The following is a 23,951-nucleotide window of genomic DNA, read 5'->3' as shown; positions in this document are numbered from 1 at the left end:
TACGTATTTATAACACGTTAGTAGCACGACTCTCTAACCATTTCTCATTTATCTTCGCTGAAAGAAAAAAAAAATTTCCTTTAAGGATTTTACTGTTCTTATTCTTCCTTTGCCTCAACTGCTGGATATACCTTCGCGAAGAACTATTTGCACCATATCTGCTTTTAGTTCTCAACCTAACAGTTACGTATATCTTTGATTTCTTGTTTGGTGTAGCTCTTGATTACTAACCCAATGTTTATTTATGTTGATTTTACTGCAATACAAGATGGTGCGGTATAATCGCCCATCTTGAACTGCAAATTTAATTTTATTGCAATCCAAGATGGTGCGGTATCATCGCCTATCTTAGACTGCAGATCAAATTTTATTGCAAATTTTAGGTGGAGTGGTATAATTGCCCACTCTACCTTGCATATTTAAATTTTCCTGCTACTTGAGTGGTGCAGAATAATTGCCCATCGTATGTTATGTTATTTCAATGAGAATGGTGTAGTACAATCGCTCTCCCCATTCATTATGTAAATCTCGAGCCAGAAATTTCGAGTGCTTATCATTTTGGCTTGAAGATCAAAATAAAAAATTTGTAAGAATCATAAGTTATAACACTACATTCCTCCAGAATACATATTATTGCAAGTTCTTACACATCTTAGTTTTTCTTTTAGAATATAAAATGACGAACTTGGCAAAACTTGATTTTGTTGCCCTGAACATTACTAGGAAGAACTACCTTACCTAGGTAGTGGATATCAAGATCCATTTGGAGGCAGAGAATCTTGGAGAAACAATTAAAGAGGAGAACAATGCATTTTCTCAAGATCGGGCAAGGGCCATGATCTTTATCCGTCGCCACCTTGATGAATGACTAAAAAACGAGTACCTAACAGTTGAAGATCCATTAGCTCTCTGGAGAAACATATACAATCACCAGAAAATGGTGATTCTTCCAAGAGCTTGTTATGAGTGGACTTACCTAAGGATCCGGGATTTCAAGTCAGTGGCTGAGTATAATTCTGCAATGTTCAGAATTAGCTCCGAGATGAAACTCTGTGGGGAAACCATCATTGAGGAAGATATGCTGGAAAAGACCTTTAGCACCTTTCATGCCTCAAACGTGCTCCTACTACAGCAGTATAGAGAGCAGGGTTTCATTGAATACAACCAGCTGATATAAGTGTTCCTGGTAGCTGAACAAAACAATGAGCTCTTAATGAAAAATCATCAGCCCCAACCTACTAAATTTGCACCATTCCAAGAAGTGAATTCTGCTTCCCTTGAAATGAACGTCATATCCTCTGGTGCCAATAATCATAAACGCGGACATGGCCACAAGCAAGGAAGGTGGAATGGGAAAGGCAAGAATCATGGTATCCAGTTTCACAACTAGGTTCAAAGGCATAATTCAGGCCCGAACTTCAAAAATGTAAATCGCTACAAAGGCAAAGCTCATATGAACAATGCTCCCAGAAACTCTGATGGAGCCTGCCATAGGTGTCGTGGCAATGGACACTGGGTGCGTATTTGTCATACCCTAAAACATCTGATGGATCTATATCAAACCTCCATCAAGGAGAAGGGTGTTGAGACCAATTTTCTCGACTAAGGTAAACCAATGGATATACCTGATCCAGTGTGCGGCTTATCAGGGTAGTTGAACACAACTCACCTAGATCTCTCAGACTTCATTGTGGAAATGGGGAATGAATTGTACCGGTCCTATTGAATCATTTATGTTTGATGTACTAAACTTGTAATTTAAAACTAGCATTTCAAATTCAATAAAAGTGGCATTTAAATTTCCTGTTATAAATTGTTTTTAACCATGATCCCCTTACTCAGAAAGCATGGATAAGCATTATGGTCATTCTCAAAACAAGAGTAATGACAGAGATATTTGTCTTGCAGACGATACAACCACGCATACAATACTTCGAGATGAAAAATATTTCTCAAGATTGATGCTTACAAAAGTAAGCGTAACAACAATATCAGGCCAATTAGATGTAATTAAAGGCTGAGGGAAAGCCCATATTATGTTACCAAATGGAACAATACTATCCATACAGAATGCGTTATACGCTACTCGATCTACTCGAAATTTGTTGAGTTTCAAAGATATACATTTAAATGGATACCACATTGAAACGAAAAGTGCAGAAAATGTGGAGTATCTATGCATTACCTCCAATGATACCCAGAAGCGTATATTAGAGAAGTTGCGTGGTTTGACGAGTGGATTGTATTATACATACATAAAGATAGTTGAATCACATACTGTCATGAACCAGAAGTTCATTAATTAAAAAGTTTACATGCTTTGGCATGACCGTCTGGGTCACCCAGGATCTACCATGATACGTAGGATCATTACCAACTCTAATGGACATCCATTATTGAGCAGACACATTGTTATCTCAAATGATAACCCTTGCAAGCCTTTTTCTCAAGGGAAATTGGTAATTAGACCATCACAACTAAAGGTTGATGCTGAATCCCCATCATTTCTGCAAAGAATTCAAGGGGATATTTGTGGGCCTATTCAACCATCTTGTGGATCATTTCGATATTTTATGATTTTGGTTGATGCATCTACCCGATGATCACATGTTTGTCGTTTGTCTATTTGGAATGTAGCTTTTGCGAGACTTCTTGCCTAGATAATTAAGTTGCAAGCACAGTTCCTAGAGTACCCCATTAAGTCAATCCGACTTGATAATGCTGGTGAATTTACGTCTCAAACTTTTGATGATTACTGCATGACATTGGGCATTGATGTTGAACACCATATTCCTCATGTCCATACTCAAAATGGTTTAGCAGAAGCATTGATCAAGCGACTTCAGTTAATAGCTCGCACTCTGCTCATGAAAACAAAATTGCCAGTTTCTGCATGGGGACATGCCATTTTACATGTTGCATCATTGGTTCGATTGAGACCTATAGCCAACCACCAATACTCTTCAGTACAACTCGTGTTTGGGTATCAGCCAAACATTTCACATTTACGAGTTTTTGGTTATGCTGTTTATGTACCTATTGCGACTTATGGATGTCATCACCGCGTATCTATATGGAGAATTAAATACTGACATATATATGAAAATCTTAGAAGGACTTAAGTTGCATGAAACAACTAACAAATCACGATGTATGCTCTCAATCAAATCAAGGCGATCATTGTATGGGCTGAAACAATTTGGACGAATGTGGTAGAATCGTCTCAGTGAGTATTTGATTAAAGAATGGTATATCAACAATGTCATTTGCCCTTGTGTGTTCATTAAGAAATCCAACTCTGGATTTGCTATAGTGGTAGTATATGTCGATGATATGAACCTAGTTGAAACTCCTGAAGAGCTCAATAAAACTACTGAATATATGAAAAACGAATTTGAAATCAAAGACCTTGGAAAAAAAAAATATTGTCTCAGCCTGCAGATCGAGCATTGTGCTAGTGGAATATTGGTCCATCAATCAGCTTACATTGAAAAAATCCTGAAGCGATTTGACATGAGTAAGGTTTATCCACTCAGCACACCAATGCTTTATTATATTTAGCACAATGTACTAGACCATATATAGTTTTTTCAGTCAACTTGTTAGTAAAGTATAGCTCTACTCTAACAATTCGTCATTGGAAGGGAGTCAAAGATATATTGCAATACCTTCGTGGGACAACAGACATGGGCCTCTTCTACTCAAAGAAATCCACAAATGACAAGGTCCTTGTTGGATATGCAGATGCTGGCTTTCTCTCTGATTCGCATAAAGCCCGCTCACAAACTAGATATGTGTTCAAGAATGAAGATACAACAATCTCATGACGCTCAACAAAGCAAACATTAGTTGCTACATCTTCAAATCACTCAGAAACTTTACAGCAAATCGTGAATGTTCTTGGTTAAGATTAATGATCCATCATATCCGAAATTCATATGGTCTAACTTCGAAGACAGACAATCCAACTGTCATCCATGAAGATAATGCAGCCTATGTTGCCCAAATGAATGAAGGATTCATCAAAGGCGATAAGACTAAACACATATCTCCAAAGTTTTTCAGTGCACATGAGCTTCAGAACAAATCTGTTCCAATGAAAATCTGGCAGACATGTTCACCAAATCTCTACCAAATTGCACATTTCAGAAGGTAGTGCAAAGTATCGAATTACGTCGACTTACCAATCAGATAAAATTGGAAAATATGAAATCAGGAGGAGATACATATTAGGGGGAGCATCCATGATACATGCATATTGTACTCTTTTTCCTTCGATTAGGATTTTTCCCACTGGGTTTTTCCTATCAAGGTTTTAACGAGACAACATAAGCATATTTAACGCTGGGTTTTTCCTATCAAGGTTTTAACGAGACAACATAAGCATATTTAACGCTATATGAACAATCCAGGTAAAGTTGTACTCTTTTTCCTTCACTATGGCTTTTTCCCACTGGATTTTTCCAAGCAAGGTATTAACGAGGCAACTGATGTTGATATGTGGGCATCTAAGGGAAGTGTTGAAAATATTGGTGGATTAATGAATGCCCACACAGTAATGTGGACTTGGGAAGTGAATGAGGATTGTATTTTAAAAAGTGTGTGTTGTAAATTTCAAGATGTAATTAATACGTTTGTTTAGAGTTGCTCTATAAATAGAGCACTCAATGTGCTATCAAAATATACTGAGAGGAAGAAAAGATCAATAACATCAGTATCTATCCTTTCCTTTTTTAATTGTCATCCCCTTGTGTTATAGTTACAGTGTGATATTTTACACTTGCTTCACTCCTGTCACTAGTAAATAGTATCTCTCTAACTTTTACCTATTTATAACATAAGAGAATTTCTTTTTAATTGATTTATTTTTTTACCAATAAAAAAAATTTAAACTCAAAATAAAGTAGATTAAAGAAGAATGTTCTAATCATAGAGTAACCGATCACTTACCAAATCAGGTTATTAATTGCACTTACATTGCATAGTTGAGTAAAGGTAAGTCCATGCACCTTGCATATTATCCACAAAAAGTTTAAAGCTAGCACATGCCAGTAGTAAAAGCAAGAATATTTAGTAATATATTTGAATGGAGTAATTTTAATCCTTATCTCATCTTGTGTCAAAATCAACTGTGTCCATGATTCTTCGTTATTGATGCACCATGAATGGCAAATGACACATGATTCTTCGTTATTGATGCACCATGAATGGCAAATGGCATTGGACTGTGTGGGAGAATTATTATGAGTAGGAAATTTCATTGTTATCGGAATACGGATAGTACATTATGTGTTTTTATATAAGTGGTGAGAAATTTATTTTTTAAAATTATTAACTTTTTAACACATATATTCCACCACTATTTGTATAGTAACACGTGATGTACTATCTCCTGAACCGATCACAATAAAAAATGGCAAATGGCATTGGATTGTGTGGGAGAATTATTATGAGAAGAAAATTTTCATTGTTATCAGAACACTGGTGGGTAGTACATCATGTATTTTTATATAAGTAGTGAGAATTTTTTTTTTTTAAGTTATTAATTTTTTAACACACATATTCCACCATTTGTATAATAACACGTGATGTACTACCATCTATACTTATCACAATAAAAAATCTCTCTATTATGAGAACAGTTTATATACACGAATTCAGCGTTTTGTAACGTTACAATTCAAAATATTTCGTTGTGTTTAGAACGGAGCACTATATCAGTGATCATGTTCCGTCTCAATTAGTACCAGTGTGACATATACCGCCATCCTCCATATCCCTTTCTGTTTTTCAACTCTCTTGTTTTTGTCAATTAAAGAGCAATTTTCTGTCTGCAAATTATGGTGGAAACATATTAAGTTTTATTTATCGAAATTTGAGGAGTTAAAATTACAAAGACAAAACCATATCTAAATTTAAGGAGTCAAAACCATATCCATTTTTCTCTGTCAGTTACCGACCACATTTTTTACCATTTTTTTCTTTTGTTTTTTAGCAAATTACTAGTTGGATTATGGATATGATTAAAGACCAAGTATACTTCTGTTGCCTAATTTTACTCATGTTACAGTGCTGCTCAGTCCACTCGTGAGGATAAAGCTGCTACCCATCAACTAATAGGACCGACTGAAAAGCAATCGACGACTGAAATTGAACCAACCAGCGACGGGTTCCACATCACCAAACGTTATTATTGCGGCAAGGACGCGGATAAATTTTTCCGCGTTTCAATGCACAAATATAGAATACGCTACGTATTAGCGCTTAAAATTAGTAAAAACTCCACAAAAACATATTTCTCCAACCAATTAATCAAAAAAGGACAAATGAGGAAACTGACTCTAACAATTGGTTAGAAATAGAATGGCGATGGCAGCATGTGGTCTTTATCCTTACCTTTTAGGTGCGCTAAGGACTCGGAGAGATAGGATTTAACCATGGTTAGATTGTAACCAGAGTTCTCCCTCAACCCTATATAACGACACCCCTCACCCCTCTATTGCCTCACCATTTGCTTCTCACCACCAATTACTCATTACTCTCAACTTTGATGCTCTCTCTCACTCCCTCATTATTTTTCATTTTCCATTAGTCTCCTCTTCCCTTTTTTTCCTCCACCTCACAGTTTCTGGTAACTTCCCTCTTTAATTTTGTTATTTTCGTGTTTGTATTGTTCTCTAATCATGAGAATAACTCAGAAAAGGTTTTCGTATCATGGCGTGGTGTTATTAGTTTTTTGTGTCTATTTCTGATCACATAAATATGTGATATGAAAAGAGAAGTAGACACGTAAAAGAGAATAAAAAAACCGTTCTAATCCTCATTTGTTACATTTCTTATCGCGTGAAAAAAGAGATGGACGCAAAATCTAATTAATTAAGGCTCTATACTAACTACAATTTTATTACACGTAAATCTGACATGGGACTGAATTATGATGATTATTTTGTGGCAGAGAAGAAGATGGCGTCGAACGGGAACGGAGAGTTCAGCTTTGCGAGCGGAAACGGAACGGTGGCAACGGCGGCAAACGGTAACGGAACGGCGAGGAACGGGCTGGCGAAGATCCAGACGCAGAAGAAGGACAATGGGGTGTGTCACGATGACAGCACGCCACCTGTGAAGGCGCAGACGATCGACGAGCTCCACTCGCTGCAGAAGAAGAAGTCGGCACCCACCACCCCAATCAAGGGCACTCAGGGTGGTGCCTTTGCCGTCACCCTCTCTGAGGAGGAGCGACACAAGCAGCAGCTCCAGTCCATCAGGTATAAACTTGTCGCCACACCCATGCACCCACGTCACCCTTTCAAGTCCAAATAATTTTTACAACTTTTATCTTATTTCAAGTTATTTTGTGGAAAATATTTTAGAACCTCACCCCAAAAATTTCATAGCACGCCGTATTGTGATTTAATTGGGGATTACGTGCACTTGAGATGCTATAATAACGGTATCTGAAATTAAATTTTATTACAAATTATTGTGTATATTGATTTTCTCTACATAATATTACCCAATTGATATATCATTATTCTTGCGCTCTAGTTGTAACATTTACAAGAGAGATTCTAAATTTTTATTAAATTAGCAAGTAAAAAGTATTAAAAAAAGTGTTTTAACTATTCATCACAACAGTATACTTTAACCAACGTCAAATATTTTATTATTAACAATCTAAACCCAACTCGCTCATTTTTTAAAAAGAGTATTAACGAAATGCTCACGGTACTGTTTATTTTAATAAAAAAAAATCATATTTTTACACTAAAAAGTCAATCTTGATACTATTCATTTTACCTTTTATTTTATGTTTATCATTAAAACTCAAATTTTTTAAGTCTTTTTCATTAGTTTTCTTTTTTTTAAAATAACCTTTTCTTTTCTTTTATTTTCTTCTTTCTCAAGGTTAAATTTATTATTTTTTATCATTTAACAAGTGACTAGTTTCTCTAAATTTAAAAAGTAAATTTTGTTCATTTTGTTGAGATGTATTTTTGTTGTTTTCAAATGAACTCATAAATTCCATATATGGACCCGCAGTACGTCCCAGGATTATGTGGGCCCTCCCTCAAGATCAAATGAAATTGGGTTTTTAAGGTGTTTTTCAAATAAAAAAATAATCTCCAAATAGTGGGACAGGCCCGTAATTTCCTGCTTGGTTTAATTTTGACAAACAAACAGACCTCGAATTTTCCCGGAAAGTCATATTCCGGGAAAATGGACTTGATGTCACGAGTCACGACCTTGAAAATTCGCATACCTTGGCTTGATTTCCGTGCTTTGTGGTTTTTGATCTGTTTATGCTGAATCTGTGGGTGGTAGTGCATCTTTGGCATCGCTGACGAGAGAGACAGGACCAAAGGTTGTTCGAGGAGACCCGGCCAAGCAGTCCGATACCCCCAAGGTTTCGTCGCACGTGTCGCACCACCACTACTTCACGCCCACCATTAGCGTCAGTGACAGCGCCTTGAAGTTCACACATGTCCTCTACAACCTTTCTCCAGCTGGTAATACCACTACTATATGATTATCCTTCACAATTTGCATCTATGAATAAATAGGATAACGTTGCTTTGCCAGATTTACGTTGTATTCGACATCTATATATATAGCTACTCGTGAATATGAACTATACACATCTAACGAATAATTCAAATTTGTGGTTGATACTTACGTTGCTATACAGTCTAACAAAAGAACATTTCTCTTTATCAAATAACAGAAACAGATGCACACAAAGTTTGTCTAGGGTTAGGGTTGTGATTTTGACACCTAATTGAACCTATGAGATTTCGAATTGATTACTATATAATTTTTCTACACTTTGCAATGAGAGTACCAAACTCTAAACTGATAGTGTGAGATCTTTACCCTCGATTTATATGCTAAACTGATTGAGGTAGGACCCTGAGCATTAGGGTTTTTTTAATTGATGTTTGGTTTTGGGTGGTATGCGGTGCAGAGTTATATGAGCAGGCAATAAAGTATGAGAAGGGGTCGTTCGTTACGTCAACTGGCGCGCTAGCAACTCTTTCTGGAGCCAAGACTGGTCGCTCTCCAAGAGATAAACGCGTCGTCAAGGATGACACCACCGAGGACGACCTTTGGTGGGGAAGGTAATAACTAATTATAATTACTAGTACTGCCCGCATTTTTCACTTTTACCCTTTGTTACTGTGTGTAATTATATTTAAACGTGGTGGTACTTTTCATCTGTAGGGGCTCACCTAACATTGAAATGGACGAGCATACGTTCATGGTCAACAGAGAAAGAGCTGTGGATTACTTGAATTCTTTGGACAAGGTCTTTACTTTTTCAGTTTTTTTCATTTTTTTCCTGCTAAGAAACGACGAATTTATAGGTAATAAGTTTCAGAATTTGACTCGCGTTTATTCGATACCACGTCATTGTATTAGAAACTAGATTTACTTGTATTTTATAAAACAGGTAAAAAGATTTTATGGCCGGTTTAGAATATTTACATGTGGAGGAAAAAGATTGGTGGTGGAAAAATGCATGCATGTTCGTATCCTTGGAATATATTGCTTTTAGGAGATAGTGATGCGTGGGTGATGGTATTTCCATTGTCCTTTTCCACAACTTGGCCAAGATTTCATTGGGAGTGGCAATGTTTTCGATATTATCGGTTACAATTATCTGCATAATTTACTCATACATGTTTGAGCGGTGCTCTGTGTATTTATCATATGCTTGCTGTGTTGTACTCGACCTCATCACTACTTCACTGGGAAAGAAGGAATTATTCATAAAGAACATGCATTAGTACCAGTCAACCGTTCACTTTGTTGAGAAATTATTGTTTGGCACTGAAACACCGCATAAATATATTAGAACACATTATGATGCATTGATAATTTATTACCAGTCAGACTGTTCCCTACAGTCCATACTGTTATGATGTTTACAAATATGTAAAATAGCTTAATGAACTAAGAAAGTAGCTGAAAAAAATGTCTTGTTTATAAGATGGGAAAAAATGTTTGGGGGAAGAAATTAGTTGTTGAGTACGGATATATAATTTGTGTATAGCTATATTCTTTTTCGTACCTTGTTGATTAAGAAACGAGTGGCGGGGAGTAAGGATGATTGACATTTTGATATTTACAGGTCTTTGTAAATGATCAATTTTTGAACTGGGATCCGGAAAACAGAATCAAAGTTCGGGTCGTGTCTGCCAGGGCTTATCACTCATTGTTCATGCACAACATGTAAGTAAAGCTGAGTAGTTTTTATGAACAATTTGCTTTCTCTGCAGTGTATGTTTCTGTATACATTCCTTCTTCCTTTGGGTAAGCTTGCCAGATAAGTCCTCTTAACGTTGCGTATGAGTTTTGACACGTAATCTTTTCCGAGTATTACCTATGTATCGTCTCTAAGAACGTAGGTATCCGTCTAGGTAGGTGAAAACATGTGTGATATTAGCTTAGTGTACGTACAATTCTATAACTCGGTGGGTCGCAGGTGTATCCGACCCACTCCTGAAGAGCTGGAGAATTTTGGTACTCCGGACTTCACTATATACAATGCTGGCCAGTTCCCATGTAATCGTTACACCCACTACATGACATCCTCTACTAGCATAGACCTTAATCTTGCTAGGAGGGAAATGGTCATCCTCGGCACCATGTACGCTGGGGAAATGAAGAAAGGTCTTTTCAGTGTCATGCATTATCTCATGCCTAAGCGACAAATCCTATCCCTGCATTCTGGCTGCAATATGGGGAAAGATGGAGATGTTGCCCTTTTCTTTGGATTGTCAGGTATAGTATCGTCAATAGATCGCGGTTGTCGTCTTGCTCTCGCAGCCATATGATATGTGCTCTCTTACTCTCTCTCTCACTCTCTGTTAGCTATGACAGTTTAATTTTTTCTTATGGATGCTATTTGCCTTTTCCTTTTCATTTTACCATTTAGGTACTGGAAAGACGACTCTGTCTACGGATCACAATAGGTACTTGATTGGAGATGATGAACACTGTTGGACTGAGAACGGTGTGTCAAATATCGAAGGTGGTTGCTACGCCAAGTGCATTGACCTGTCAAGGGAGAAAGAGCCTGATATTTGGAACGCCATCAAGTTTGGCGCTGGTAATATATCACCTTGATTTCTTGGATATGTGGATATGATGGAATCAAGATGATGAAGAAGTAATAGTGTTTAATTTGTTTGATCTTTTGAATTTGACTTGAATTTATCGGATTTTTCTTCGTTGGCAGTGTTGGAAAACATCGTGTTTGATGAGCATACACGAGAGGTGGACTATTCTGACAAATCTGTTACAGGTAAATATCAATTGTTTTCATCCCAAAAATTACACAATTTGAGTTTGAATCTCATACGGTGATTGATTATGCTTATACATAATTCTGATGGACCATATAATATATTGAGCTGTTTTTCTTCTGGTTGCAGAGAACACTCGTGCAGCTTACCCCATCGAATACATTCCCAACGCAAAGATACCATGCGTTGGTCCACATCCAAAGAATGTCATACTTTTGGCATGCGATGCATTTGGTGTGCTCCCTCCTGTGAGCAAGTTAAACCTTGCTCAGACCATGTACCACTTCATCAGTGGCTACACTGCTCTGGTAAATTCAACTTCTCTATTTGTACTCGTGAACACGTAACATTTCGGTTACTATATTAACTAATTGTTGATAAATTTATAGGTTGCTGGAACTGAAGATGGTATCAAGGAGCCAACAGCAACATTCTCAGCATGCTTCGGTGCAGCATTTATAATGTTGCATCCTACTAAGTATGCAGCAATGCTGGCTGAGAAGATGCAGAAGCACGGTGCAACAGGATGGCTGGTTAACACTGGCTGGTCCGGTGGAAGGTATATGTGCAATCGATTATCATCATAATTTTAGAGAATCATTTCCGTGAGAAAATCTTAACCAAACAAACATCTTTCTGTCCTGTAGCTATGGATCAGGAAAGCGCATTAAGTTGCCCTACACCAGGAAAATCATTGACGCCATCCACTCCGGCAGCCTCTTAAACGCGAAGTACAAGAAGACTGAAGTGTTTGGACTTGAAATCCCCACTGAGGTCGAGGGAGTGCCTTCAGAAATACTGGATCCAGTGAACACTGTAAGTTGGTTTTCTCTTTATATACCGTTTCCCTATTCGGTCTTAACCTTCATCATTAATGTGATATCCGAATCTTATATGTGGTTACAGTGGTCGGACAAGAATGCATACAATGAAACTCTGATGAAGCTGGCTAGCCTCTTCAAGAGGAACTTTGAGACTTTCACAAACTACAAGATTGGGAAGGACAACAAGCTGACCGAGGAGATACTTGCGGCCGGACCAAATTTCTAAAACCTTGGCAGAAAAGAAGAATAACTAGAAACTCTAGGGAAGCTTGGGGGTCAAGGCAATTGATGGAAATAAGAATTGGACAGATTCAGAAGTAGGCGTATTGTTATTCCAGTCATTAGATATGCTAAATAGTTCTTTTGTACTTTTTTTATGTCCTATTAATATATATAATCAAAGGATGTTGTTTCTCTCCATTTCCTTCCCCTCTCATTTTTTTTCAAAATTCATCTGTTTCGAAGTTAATTTGAAATTCTGGACACAAATTTAAAGGGAAACAAAGAAAAGAAGGCAGTTTCCAGTCACCAATTTACAAAATTGAGTAGTTTTGGACAATATTTAGGAGTTATAATAGAATGCCTACTATATTCTAGCTAAGGGGCACCTGACTCTCAACTTGTATTTTTCTTAAACTGGTGCGAGCGCCGTTTTAGACTCAAATCTTACATTGAAACTCAAATATTTTAATTTCACTCAAAAAGTATTTCAAGTTTCCGATGCATTGGAGACAGAAAATGTAATATTTAGACTCAAATCGATTTCACCTTTGCAGAAGCCAAGCAATCAAATCCTTTAGCAATTAAACTAAACATGGGAAAGTGGAGCTAAAATGTGCATGCAACATGCATATCTCACTACAATGATCAAATAACTTGTGGACTCTGGAGAAAATCAAAGGATGTGATGTGAGACTTGGAGCTCAAGATTTCAGTGGCTATAAAAAGCCAGTGGGTTCATTACCACCAAAAGTGAGTGGAGAATGTATGACACATTATATATACTTTGTATTTTATCGAAAAAAAAAAAATTGACTAGAGCGTGAAAAATGTATTTTTTGCAAGTACCCCTCCTCCCTCATTGGTAGCAAGCAAAAATGGTGTCGTACTTCTCAACAGGGTACAAGATCATTGTTTGTGACTTGAATTTTCGATTTGCAGGTCTTTCTAAATGATCAATTCTTGAACTGGGATGATGCGATCTACAAAACAAAATCAAAGTGTGGATCATGTCTGCCAGGGCTTTCCATTCATTGTTCATGCACAACATGCAAGTTTTGAAGCATGTTCCACGTCGGAAACCTGCACGAAGATATATAAGACTCACGAACGATTGATTTTGATGTCATTGTAAAACTTGTGCATGAGCTTCATTAGTGTACATGTGCACGTGCATCCCACCCACTCCTGAAGAGCCGAAGAACTTCGGAACTCCGGACTTCACCATCTACAGTGCCGGACAGTTTCCCTGCAATCGTTACACTCAACACGTGACATCCTCTACCAGCATAGACATCAATCTTGCTAGGAAAGAAATGGTCATCCTCGGATCCATGGACGCCGGGCCTCTTCAGTTTTATGCATTATCTCATCCCTAAGCGACAGATCCTCTCCCTACCTTCTGGTTGCAATATGGGGAAAGACGGAGATGTCGTGCTCTTGTTTGGATTGTCGGGATATAGAACCAACTGATGTTTGACCGTAAAGTGCATGCTAAGAGGCTAGTTGGTTCTAATAAATGTTTGCTAGCATGTTTGAATAATTAGGTACAAGAAAGACAACTCCGTCAACGGATCACAATAGGTTCTTAATTGGAGACGATGAGCACTGTTGGAGTGAGACTGGTGTGTCAAACATCGAAGGTGCTTGCTATACCAAGTGCATTGACCTCTCAAGGGAGAAGGAGCCTGACATTTTCAATGCCATCAAGTTTGGGGCAGTGTTGGAAAATGTCGTGTTCAACGAGCATGCCCGGGTGGTGGATTATTCAAACAAATGAACACGACCGTGCCCGGGTGGTGGGTTATTCAAACAAATCTCTTACAGGTAACGAGAGAGCGTGAAAATCATTTCTCATATCCGATCGTGCAGCCTACCCCATCGAATACATTATTATTATTATCTGTATTATTGAGTAATTACAAGGTTGCTGGAACCGAAGAGGGTATTAAGGAGCCATAGGCAACATTCTCAGCTTGCTTTGGGGCATCATTTTTATGTTGCATCCTACTAAGTATGCAGCGATGTTGACTGAGAAGACGCAGAAGCATGGTGCAGGTACTGGATGGCTCGTCAACACTGACCGGTTTGGTGGAAGGTATGAATACACTTTCAAATATCTTCATAACGAGGCTTGAATTTCGGACAGTCAGATCGAACAAAGGGTTTCAATTCGGATCCAAAAAAAATTGAATGATAAGTGCTTTCCAATTCTAAGCCGACAATACTTGAATTCAACATTGACTCCGATTCCAGAAGAGTGCTATGTTCGTACTCACCAGTCTTACTTTCCCACCTATCCAATAGTGCAAATGTTCGTAACAAATGAATATAAGGTGGGTGCGCAAATTTGCCAAGTTGGTGGGTACGGTAGCACCCTTACTTGAATTCTCAGAATTTTCAAAAAAATTCAGAACAACATATTCCTAATACTAATAGTCCAACTCCGAACCCAATTTCAAATGTCTAATTTGATTTGGGTGTTCCAAACTCAATGACTTTCAAATTGGAATTGGTAAGAATAGGAAGTTCCAATCCGACTTGCCTCTCTCACTCTGTCTCATTTTTTTTTCGGGTTTCGCAGTGGTCGGACAAGAATGCATACAATGAGACACCGATGAAATTGGCTGGTCTATTCAAGAACAACTTTGAGACCTTCACTATCGGATTGGTGAGGAAAACAAGCTAACAGAAGTGGATACTAGCAGCAGCCGGTCACAATTTCTAACCGCCGGCAAAACTGTAAAATGTCACCTAATTTTGTCAGATGGGTTTTGGGATGGTCAATGGATTGTAAATTACACTAACCTTGTAAACTAATATTCAATATGATGAAAGTTTTATTTCCTTGTTAAAGAAAAAGCTAAATTTTTTTGAAAGTTCTATTTATAATTTTGTGAAATAAACTAAATAATGACAATTAATTTAACAATCTGACAGTAAGCAAACCTTGGCATTCAGATTCCCGCAACATTCAGGGAATAAGTTTCCAAGCATAATCCATAATTTCGTTATTTATGAACGGACGCAAAGACCACATCAGGCAGTAGCTCTCTAATTCTCCTGAAGATGACTTGAGATTAAGAGCAGAGACAATCCTCTTCTGCATCAAGTTGTTACATTGGATGTTTTAAAAGTTCATACCAAAGGGCACAGATAATGGGAATTCAGGGTGAGAGCTTAATTACCTGCATCATATAGTCTTGCTTGACCATACTGTAAATGGCCCCCATCACGACAGCATAATCGGTAACTTCATTTCTTTTGGGATGGGATGACGTAAATTCCTCCTGTAGAAGTTAGGCATCAGTACCAGGTGTTTCGAATTTATCATCGACCATAAGAAATCAGAATTGGTGTTACAATTTTACTGAGCAGTATGCAAATCTGAACTAGGAACGGAATACTTAGTGTGGAATGAACATTCAGAAAGAAAAGAAAAAAGGAGAGAAAATTAGGTGATGGAAAGATCAGCCAAATATCTTAGAACTCAAAGATATAGCTCCCTCATTCCCGAAAAATCTTACACGTTCTTAATCATAGTATTTTGCGACAGAAATATGCATTCAACACTTCTATGTACCGCTCCTCTTCCTATTTTCCAACCATAGCAAACTCGATAAGGAAATGAATAGAAAAACTTGTAAAATAAAGGATAATCTGGAAATCTGAGATATTAAGGGTTGACCTTCAAAATAGGCAAGCAGTGAAATCAAAACTGTAAAGAAAGGAGGATATTTAAGCTGGATACACAGTATAAATGTTGTACTAAGAATTTTCTAGTGAAATGAGACATGTGAATGACGGATCATATAACTTTGACCGAAACTCTGCAGATTAAACCATGCTTATAGGCAAGTGCAAGCACTCTGATTTTCAATAACAGTAAAGATTGCCAAAAATCTCCAACCCGATAAAATAACAAGGACAGTAAGTCCTTAAACACCAAAGCTACAAAGAGGCACATATGTTTCAGCTAAAAGCCTAAAACCCCAACAAAATTCCAAGCATGCAATTATCAGAGTAATTTAGTGATACATTCAAATCAGTGATTACCACTGATACATGTGTCTGCGTATACAGGTACAAATACAACAGGAATGTACGGACAATTGGACAAAAGTCCAATGATGGGCAACGATAATTACTGAACTCGGAGGCAGGGAGGGTAGATGATACGATGTTGATAATTGTAAAAATAATCTGTTGATATTGATTACCAAGTGTCATGTAGTCATTGGTTTAGTTGTTTAGTGTTTGTTAGATGGATATTAGGAGTTGGTTATAACTGTTATGGCTAACCTTAGCTTGCGAGTCAGGTATTAATACTTGTCATATGTGCAATGCAAGGTGATTTGTGATTTTGTAAACATTGGTATTTAGTTATACAGAGAAGTATTGGCATACGAGTGCAAAGGTTAGAACAGAGTTCTACTAGGAGAAGGAACAAACAGAGATGAGAAACATATCAGAACTGAATGTACAAACAGCATCGAGATATTCCTTAGGATAAGAGAAAAGAAGGATAAAGACCACCTTATCACTGTTGCATGCTTCTTCATTCAACCTGTCTGTAAAACTGTCATCCTGAAAGTCGGGTAAATTTCCCATTGCAGTTCGCATTGCGCCATTTACATGCTCCAGGAGGCATTCAAGTTCATTAAGTACGTTTTTGCCTACAACAACACTTGTATTCTTAAACAAAAATTTCAAGAGTACATCAAGTGCAAGATTGCATCAAGTAGGGAAATGTACCATTAACAAAAGACAAACTGCAACATATATCAAACATTCAAACTACAAACTGCAGCACACGAGATATGAAAGAACTACTACTACGAACAGATAAAACAGCTCATTGATGTAAAGGCATCACCAAAACAGCTCATTGATGTAAAGGCATCACCACTTCGCTTTCCCTTTAACAAGATTCTTTTGTGATATATAATAAAAGAAACAAATACTGACAATTTCGGAAAGACATGTTACCTGTACTTAGATGGTCACAAAGTCCAATTTGGCATGTATCCACTTCTCCACAAGAATTTCACCATGTATAAGAAATACATCACGTTCCTAGTCCAGACCAATAACGTATAAGAAAGTGGCAAAACTCAAAGTAAGGGAACATCACCATACAAAAACAAAGGATGGTAATTCAAGGGCAGATATCAGAAAAACATGCTTGTTAGTTAGATACTCAGTAAATCAACGCTACAAATTATCAGCCAATTACAAACTGTCACTACTGCGGGATAAAAGAGCATAAGTACGATCAGTGGCCTTTAACCGATATCCAATTTTTTTTAATGGAGAACTGAATTCAAATAAAGAGAAAGAAGAGACTATCAAGCTATCAACTCATTCCAATTATTTCCAGTATAATTAAGCATATTCCAATTATAAACTTTGCTGATATAAAACTGATAAGAGCTTGGGAGGGTCTTAACACTCAATTATCTAACCAAACAATCCAATGAAAGCGTAAGAAAATATACAGAATTGCACTCACACTTGCTTATATTTCGCCTGCCATCGTCAGCGTTGAGACATCCAGCTTCAACATATGACTTAACCCTCTTTGTTTCATTACCTCGGATTATGTTTTTAACCAAATCCGATGTCTCATCTATCCGAGGTCGTTGAAGAAACTCTACAAAAACAAAAATATTACTCACTAAGAAACTAAATCAAATTTGAAACAAAACCCAGAATGCTACTTACCCAGCCCCTGCTGAAAGTCGACGAGTAATGTGCTTCCAGTTGCCACCAACTTGTCAAAATTGCCGAGTCTGCAGAATTGATGAATTTTAAAGATTGCCCAGATTGAAAAAAGCGAATTTCTTCCGGTGGTAAAAGATCAAAGCAGAATTACCTGGCCATGAAATCTTCGAACAAGTTGATAACTTTGTCTTCGAATTCAAAATTCGATGCAGATTTCGATCCAGCAGAGGTTGATCCAGAGCTCTTCTTGTTCTGCAAAGGCAAGTGCCATCATCAAATTAATGCACTATAACTTATTGACATGTTTTTGTGTTAAAACAAAAAAGAAGAGTTGGAACAAAATATTTTTCTGCAACAAGATTTTAAGCATGTAAAAAATCTTATTAAGCATATCATTGTAAACAGTAGCATGTTCATGAAAGGAAGAGAGTTCCAAGAATTTTTTTTTTTTTTTTTTTGTTACATAATAAGGAATAGCTAATTCTGAGGTTAAAAACTAAACAAAATAAGCAGCAAGACACAAATCAGGCATGTCAAGTAAGTCATAAAGTTTCACAATATAAACTTATACAGGTAAATCTAGAAATTCCTAGACCCTCCCCTTCATCAAATTTAAGATTAGAACCAATAAAAGAGGTGGAAAGCAAAAGCAACTCCAAAATGGTTCTAGCAATAATAAGATTGTAAATTACACCACATGGAAAGAAGAATCTCAAATAATATGCATGTCAAATCAATTTCTTTGAACAAACTAAAGTTCCCAAAAATTTCCACAAATAACAAGATACGACATAACACATAAATTACAGGGCCAAAACTATCCCATAATCATTTTGGGATCAGGATGGCATAAGTGGACTCATTATATGTGTAAAGTGTAGACCAATTGTATATGACAGGTACTAGAAAAAAGTCAATGTGAGCAAGTAATGTTATGAATTTATGAGCTATATCAAAAAGAGGGAGTAATAATATATACATGATGGACAGAGTTGGTAGCACTGGATGCTAGGTGCTTGGTTTCTAACAACGATTTGCTTTCTTGAATCACTATCTCAACAATAACTGGTTGAGATGGGCCAAAGAAAGATCCAAAACTACAGAATAAGTAGGGAAACAATTTAAAATCAATTTCAAAACTTCTATTTTACCAATTACCACTATATTGTCCACAGAAAAATTATGAAACAAATCATCTGTCTGATAACCTCATCACAAAAAAAGAAAACAAGGAACTGCAAATAAAATTGCAAGGATGACAACTCTTCAGAATGTATTCTCATTTCTCTATATTACTTTCAGACAGTGATATCTAGTGGCGAAGCCACGTGAGGGCGAGAAGTGGCGGCCACCACTCCCCTCGCCGGAAAAACAAGGCTGGAGCGTTGGCCAACCCCTCCCCTTCTGTTGCTGCTCTTTGTCTCCTCTTGTGCTGTCTGGTTTTGCTCTGCGCACAGCAGAGCTGCGTTCAATTTTTTTGGGGTTCAACCAGGTTCCTTCAACTGTGCACCTTCCTTCATGAATCGATCGACAAGTCTTTCATGTCTTGGTTGGGTTTCAACCAGGTTGTGCCCAGTTCCCGAATTCGAAGGAAGAAAAACAAAAAAGTAAAGAAGAGAAAACTAGAACCTTCTGGAAATGAAAAGCAAGAGAAAAAAAGAGAAAGAAAATAAAGGGTGGAGAGAGGAGAAAGAGTTTAAAAAATGATAAAATAATATTTAGATTTTAAAAATAATTTAGTATGTGACTTAGTCCAACACTGCACTAAATGTTTCATTATTCTTATACCGGTTAGTCCAGCTTAGTCCCTGAAGTTAGTCCAGTTCGAGATAGTCTGGTGCAACAAACGCATCCTAAATTTATAATCCTAACCCTAATTAATTATTTAATACGAATTTTGAGGCCACTAAATTGGATGAAATATTGGCTAATCTTCGTGCAGACCCTGGACATAGATGTTGAATGCTTGATTATCCACCTAATTATCGTGAAGCAATTCGTAGACACTATCTCCATAATGATCATTGTCAACCTAGAGACCACATCTTGCCAAGAAAAGTTAAAAAGATGTTTTATCATCGGTTGGTTTGATAAGTTTAAGTGGTTGAAGTATAGTATATCAAAAAATGCTGCATTGTGCTGTTATTGTTATCTTTTCAAATGTGATTTTGATCAAATGGGTAGCACTGGAAGTGATGCCTTCATTGAGAAAGGGTTTACAAATTGGAAGAAAGGACCCCAAAATCTTCAAGTCCATGAGGGAAGTGTTGGAAGTCTTCATAATAAAGCCATACAAAAAGTTATATGTTAGTCTATAAGTTTCTTACATTGGCTTTGGTGTTACTATTTGCAATCGCTTCGGTGGTGCGAGTTTGTTCTGCTATGAAGATTGTGAAAACACCATTGCATAACAAAATGGGAGATCAATGGTTATGTGATAGCATGTTTGTTTACATTGAGAGAGATGTATTTGCTTTTATTCATTATGAGTCTATTATGCGACACTTTCATGATATGAAACATCACCAGCAACAATTGCAATTTGTTTGTATTGATAAATTATGGAAGACATTACTATATAAAAGGATTTGATTGTTGCTATTCTTTTGAACCTTGCAATCTTTTAACTTCGCCCCTCACCCTGTCAATTCCTAGCTTCGCCACTGGTGATATGCCTGAAAAAAAAAAAACATTAGCCTGTCCTAGAAATTGCAACTATAAAACTTATATCGTTACAAGCTCCGGTATAATGCAAGCAAATCAACACATTATAGAACTATTTTAGTTGCATCACTTACTGCTTCCTTACAACTTCAGATAACAAGGCCAAATATTGTTCATCAAATAATCATTGGTTACTTACAATAAGAAAGCATTGAACCTAGTAGTAGAAACAAATAGAACCACATGCCTTGTCTTACTAAGAAAGCATGGATTTTCCACAAAGGAAAAATAGGGGTATTATAGAACCACATGCCTTGTCATAGAGGAGCTTCTTCTTTTTTTACTATAGTTGACCAAAGAAGAACCACTTTTCTTCTTTTGTAATTGTTTTTTCAAGCGCTGTCTCAAATCAAGGTATGCCAATGCTTCCTTGGTAGGCTTCGGATCTTTCTCTTCCTCTTCATACTCTTCACCATCCTCATCGCCCTCATAATCCTCATATTTGTCACCTGACTGACCATAATCCTATCCCAAAAAATTGTCAAACTAATTTTGTCCAAAAAATAATAGAGTATCAATATCGAAAATTTACATATAATAAAAAATAGATAGACGAAGATCCAATATTTGCTTATTGTAGACATTGAAATTTCAATGAAATAAATGTTGACCAATGTATTAAAATTACAACCTTTATTCATTTCACCTACATCACACACTCATTTCACCTACAACACACACTTACTTCACTTACCAACTCCATTTATTTCACCTACAACACCCACTCACTTCACCAAAAAATGGATGGTGGTGATTCACTCTCTCGGCCTATAAATAGCCTTCTCCATCAAGAGAAAAGGGGAGGAATTGACATCACACCAAAACCTTGAAGCTTTAAAACTCTAAAGCTCTCAAGCAAATCCCGAATGATCAGTAAAACCCTTTTCGTTCTTCGTCAAATCCTCCTTCAAGATCAAGTCACAACTGCCCTTGAAGAAACTTCCCTCAACCTTCGAGATCAAGCCCTGACGGCCCTTGAAGAAAGTGTTCATCGTTCATCATATGTTCATCCTAAGATCAAGCCCCAACGACTCTTTGGATTAACAAAAAATAATCAACAAACCCATACGCCCATTCTTCAAGATCAAGCCCAACGGCCCTTGAAGGTCCATTCATCAACTGTTCATCCCTAGATCAAGCCCCGACGACCCTTTGGATCAATAGCTCATCCACAAACCTACACCCTACGAAGATAAAATCAGAGGATCAAATTACAAAGAGATTGTAACCCCAAAATCATTAATACAAAATATATTTTGTACACGTATTCTTGTTTCAGGAAAATTCGTGTTTACAAATTTGGCACGCCCAATGGGACATCTCTACCTTTCATCTATATCCTCAAATCATCGAAAAGCGCAAATAGCATCAAGAAAGGATCAAGCGGTTCCCGCAATCAAAGCGAAGAACAAGAGCATCATCACCGTAAGTGGTGATATTTCGGGCATCACAACCCGAAGTAAGGCAAGAGCTATTTTTGCTCGGTTTCTGCCCTTGCATTAACTCTGTCAAAGGAACAAGAGCACCTGAGGCACGAGCCTATGATCACCCTAGCCTCGCTAAGGGCACCAAGAGGGGAAAGCCTGAGGAAATACTTAGAGTCCCTACTCTCCGATACTGATTCAAGCGGCAGTACAACCATGCAAGTCATGACCACTAGAGCAACTTCAATTGAAGAGCAGCTAGCTCAGATAAATGAAGCAATCGCAAAGCTCACACGGACTGTGGAAGAGAAGGACTTGCAGATCGCCGCACTCGTCAACCAACTAGATGCGTGGCCCGACGTGAAAGTCGACCCAAATGTTGGTCTATTAAAGAAAGAAGTTGATGAAGAAGAGGAGCCTCCAATGGAGAAACTCGAATAGAAGCTGAAGTTAGACCAAGTAATGGCGTTCATGGGATCTCTCTCTATCCAGCAACTACAGGAGATGATCGTAAGCACCATCAAGACACAATACGAAGGAAGCTCACATGACTCCGTACTGTAGTCAAAGCCTTCCTCCAAGAAGATTGATGCTTTGAAGATGCCAAGGGGTTATCAGCCCCCAAAATTCATGCAGTTCGATGGAAAAGGCAACCCAAAGCGACATGTCGCCCATTTTATTGAAACTTGCAACAATGTTGGGACAGAGGGAGACTACCTCATCAAACAATTCATACGTTTGCTGAAAAGTAACGCTTTTAACTGGTACACTGACCTTGAACCCGAGTCTATCAACAGTTAGGATCAGCTAGGAAGGAAATTCCTCAACCGCTTCTACAACACTCGCCGCACTGTAAGCATGCTAGAGCTGACCAGTACGAAACAGTGGAATGATGAATTTGTCGTCGACTACATCAATAGATGGCGCTCCTTAAGTTTGGATTGCAAAGATCGGCTTTCTGAAACCTCTGCCATTGAGATATGCATTCAAGGCATGCACTGGGGGTTACATTACATCCTCCAAGGCATAAAACTGAGAACATTTGAAGAGCTGGCAACTCGTTCCCACGACATGGAGCTGAGTATTACTAATCACAGGAAAAATGAGTCGATTACTAACTTCAAGAAAGATAAAGTATTCGCCCCAAATGTAGACAAGACTGGGAAGAAGCCCGCTAAGGAAGCTTTCACCGTCAACACTACCCCCATCAAGACCTTTTCAGCGCCCATCAAGATCTCCTCCAAGAAGAAAGCGAAGAAGATAAAGAAAGGTGAGCATTCTCGCACCCAATACAGATACAAGAGCACCTTGAGGGAGTTGGAACAGAAAACGTACCATTTTCCTGACTCTGACATGGCTGCAATGTTGGACGACTTGTCGGAAAGAAAAGGTGATTGAGCTAACTGAATGCAAGCATCCTGAAGAGATGAATCGCGTAAACGATCCTAGGTACTGCAAATACCATCGTATTGTGAGCCATCCTGTTGGCAAGTGCTTCGTTCTTAAAGAACTCATCATAAAGCTAGCACAACAAGGGCAAATTGAGCTCGACCTTGAAGACTCAGCCAAACGCATACCACTACAATTGCGTTTGGATCGTTTGATCCCATGTCTTTCCAAGCGACACCTGACCATTCCCGTGAATGCTAAAGTTGCACGGCACCTCTTGCACAACCATCACCGGGAGGAAGTGACCAAGATGCACATATCGATGATGAATAAGGATGGAC

At 37.8% G+C, this 23,951-nt stretch overlaps 1 protein-coding gene and 1 pseudogene across 2 annotated transcripts; both read left to right on the top strand.

Moving 5' to 3' along the window:
* The first annotated feature begins 6,481 nt into the window (after window positions 1-6,481).
* LOC103941642 (phosphoenolpyruvate carboxykinase (ATP) 1-like) lies at window positions 6,482-12,550 on the top strand. 2 transcript variants are annotated; one of them, XM_048570598.1, is made up of 13 exons: window positions 6,482-6,631; window positions 6,956-7,265; window positions 8,323-8,507; window positions 8,963-9,116; window positions 9,220-9,304; window positions 10,130-10,230; window positions 10,484-10,782; window positions 10,937-11,110; window positions 11,240-11,305; window positions 11,436-11,614; window positions 11,696-11,865; window positions 11,954-12,122; window positions 12,213-12,550. In XM_048570598.1, exons 2-13 carry the CDS (start codon window positions 6,964-6,966, stop codon window positions 12,354-12,356), a joined length of 2,028 nt encoding a protein of 675 aa, XP_048426555.1. In that variant the 5' UTR covers window positions 6,482-6,631; window positions 6,956-6,963; the 3' UTR covers window positions 12,357-12,550. The 2 variants fall into 2 exon arrangements, with proteins under 2 accessions (XP_048426555.1, XP_048426549.1); XM_048570592.1 differs by having other exon boundaries at window positions 11,954-12,550.
* A 629-nt stretch (window positions 12,551-13,179) lies between these two features.
* LOC125470715 lies at window positions 13,180-14,487 on the top strand (annotated as a pseudogene).
* Window positions 14,488-23,951: the final 9,464 nt, after the last annotated feature.

This window comes from the organism of the source record quoted next, unplaced genomic scaffold, assembly GCF_019419815.1.
Source record: "Pyrus x bretschneideri cultivar Hongxiangsu unplaced genomic scaffold, Pyrus_bretschneideri_v1 Contig102, whole genome shotgun sequence".
NCBI classification, from domain to species: domain Eukaryota; kingdom Viridiplantae; phylum Streptophyta; class Magnoliopsida; order Rosales; family Rosaceae; genus Pyrus; species Pyrus x bretschneideri.
Note: the sequence above shows the minus strand (reverse complement) of the source record. Positions and strands in the feature narration are given on the sequence as shown.

Bases quoted from the DNA above. Each gene is read 5' to 3' on its own strand.
- LOC103941642 (XM_048570592.1), top strand. From the start codon at position 6,964: ATGGCGTCGAACGGGAACGGAGAGTTCAGCTTTGCGAGCGGAAACGGA. The intron at 10,783-10,936 runs GTATAGTATCGT...TTTACCATTTAG, and splicing joins CCTTTTCTTTGGATTGTCAG to GTACTGGAAAGACGACTCTG. The intron at 11,306-11,435 runs GTAAATATCAAT...TTCTGGTTGCAG, and splicing joins TTCTGACAAATCTGTTACAG to AGAACACTCGTGCAGCTTAC.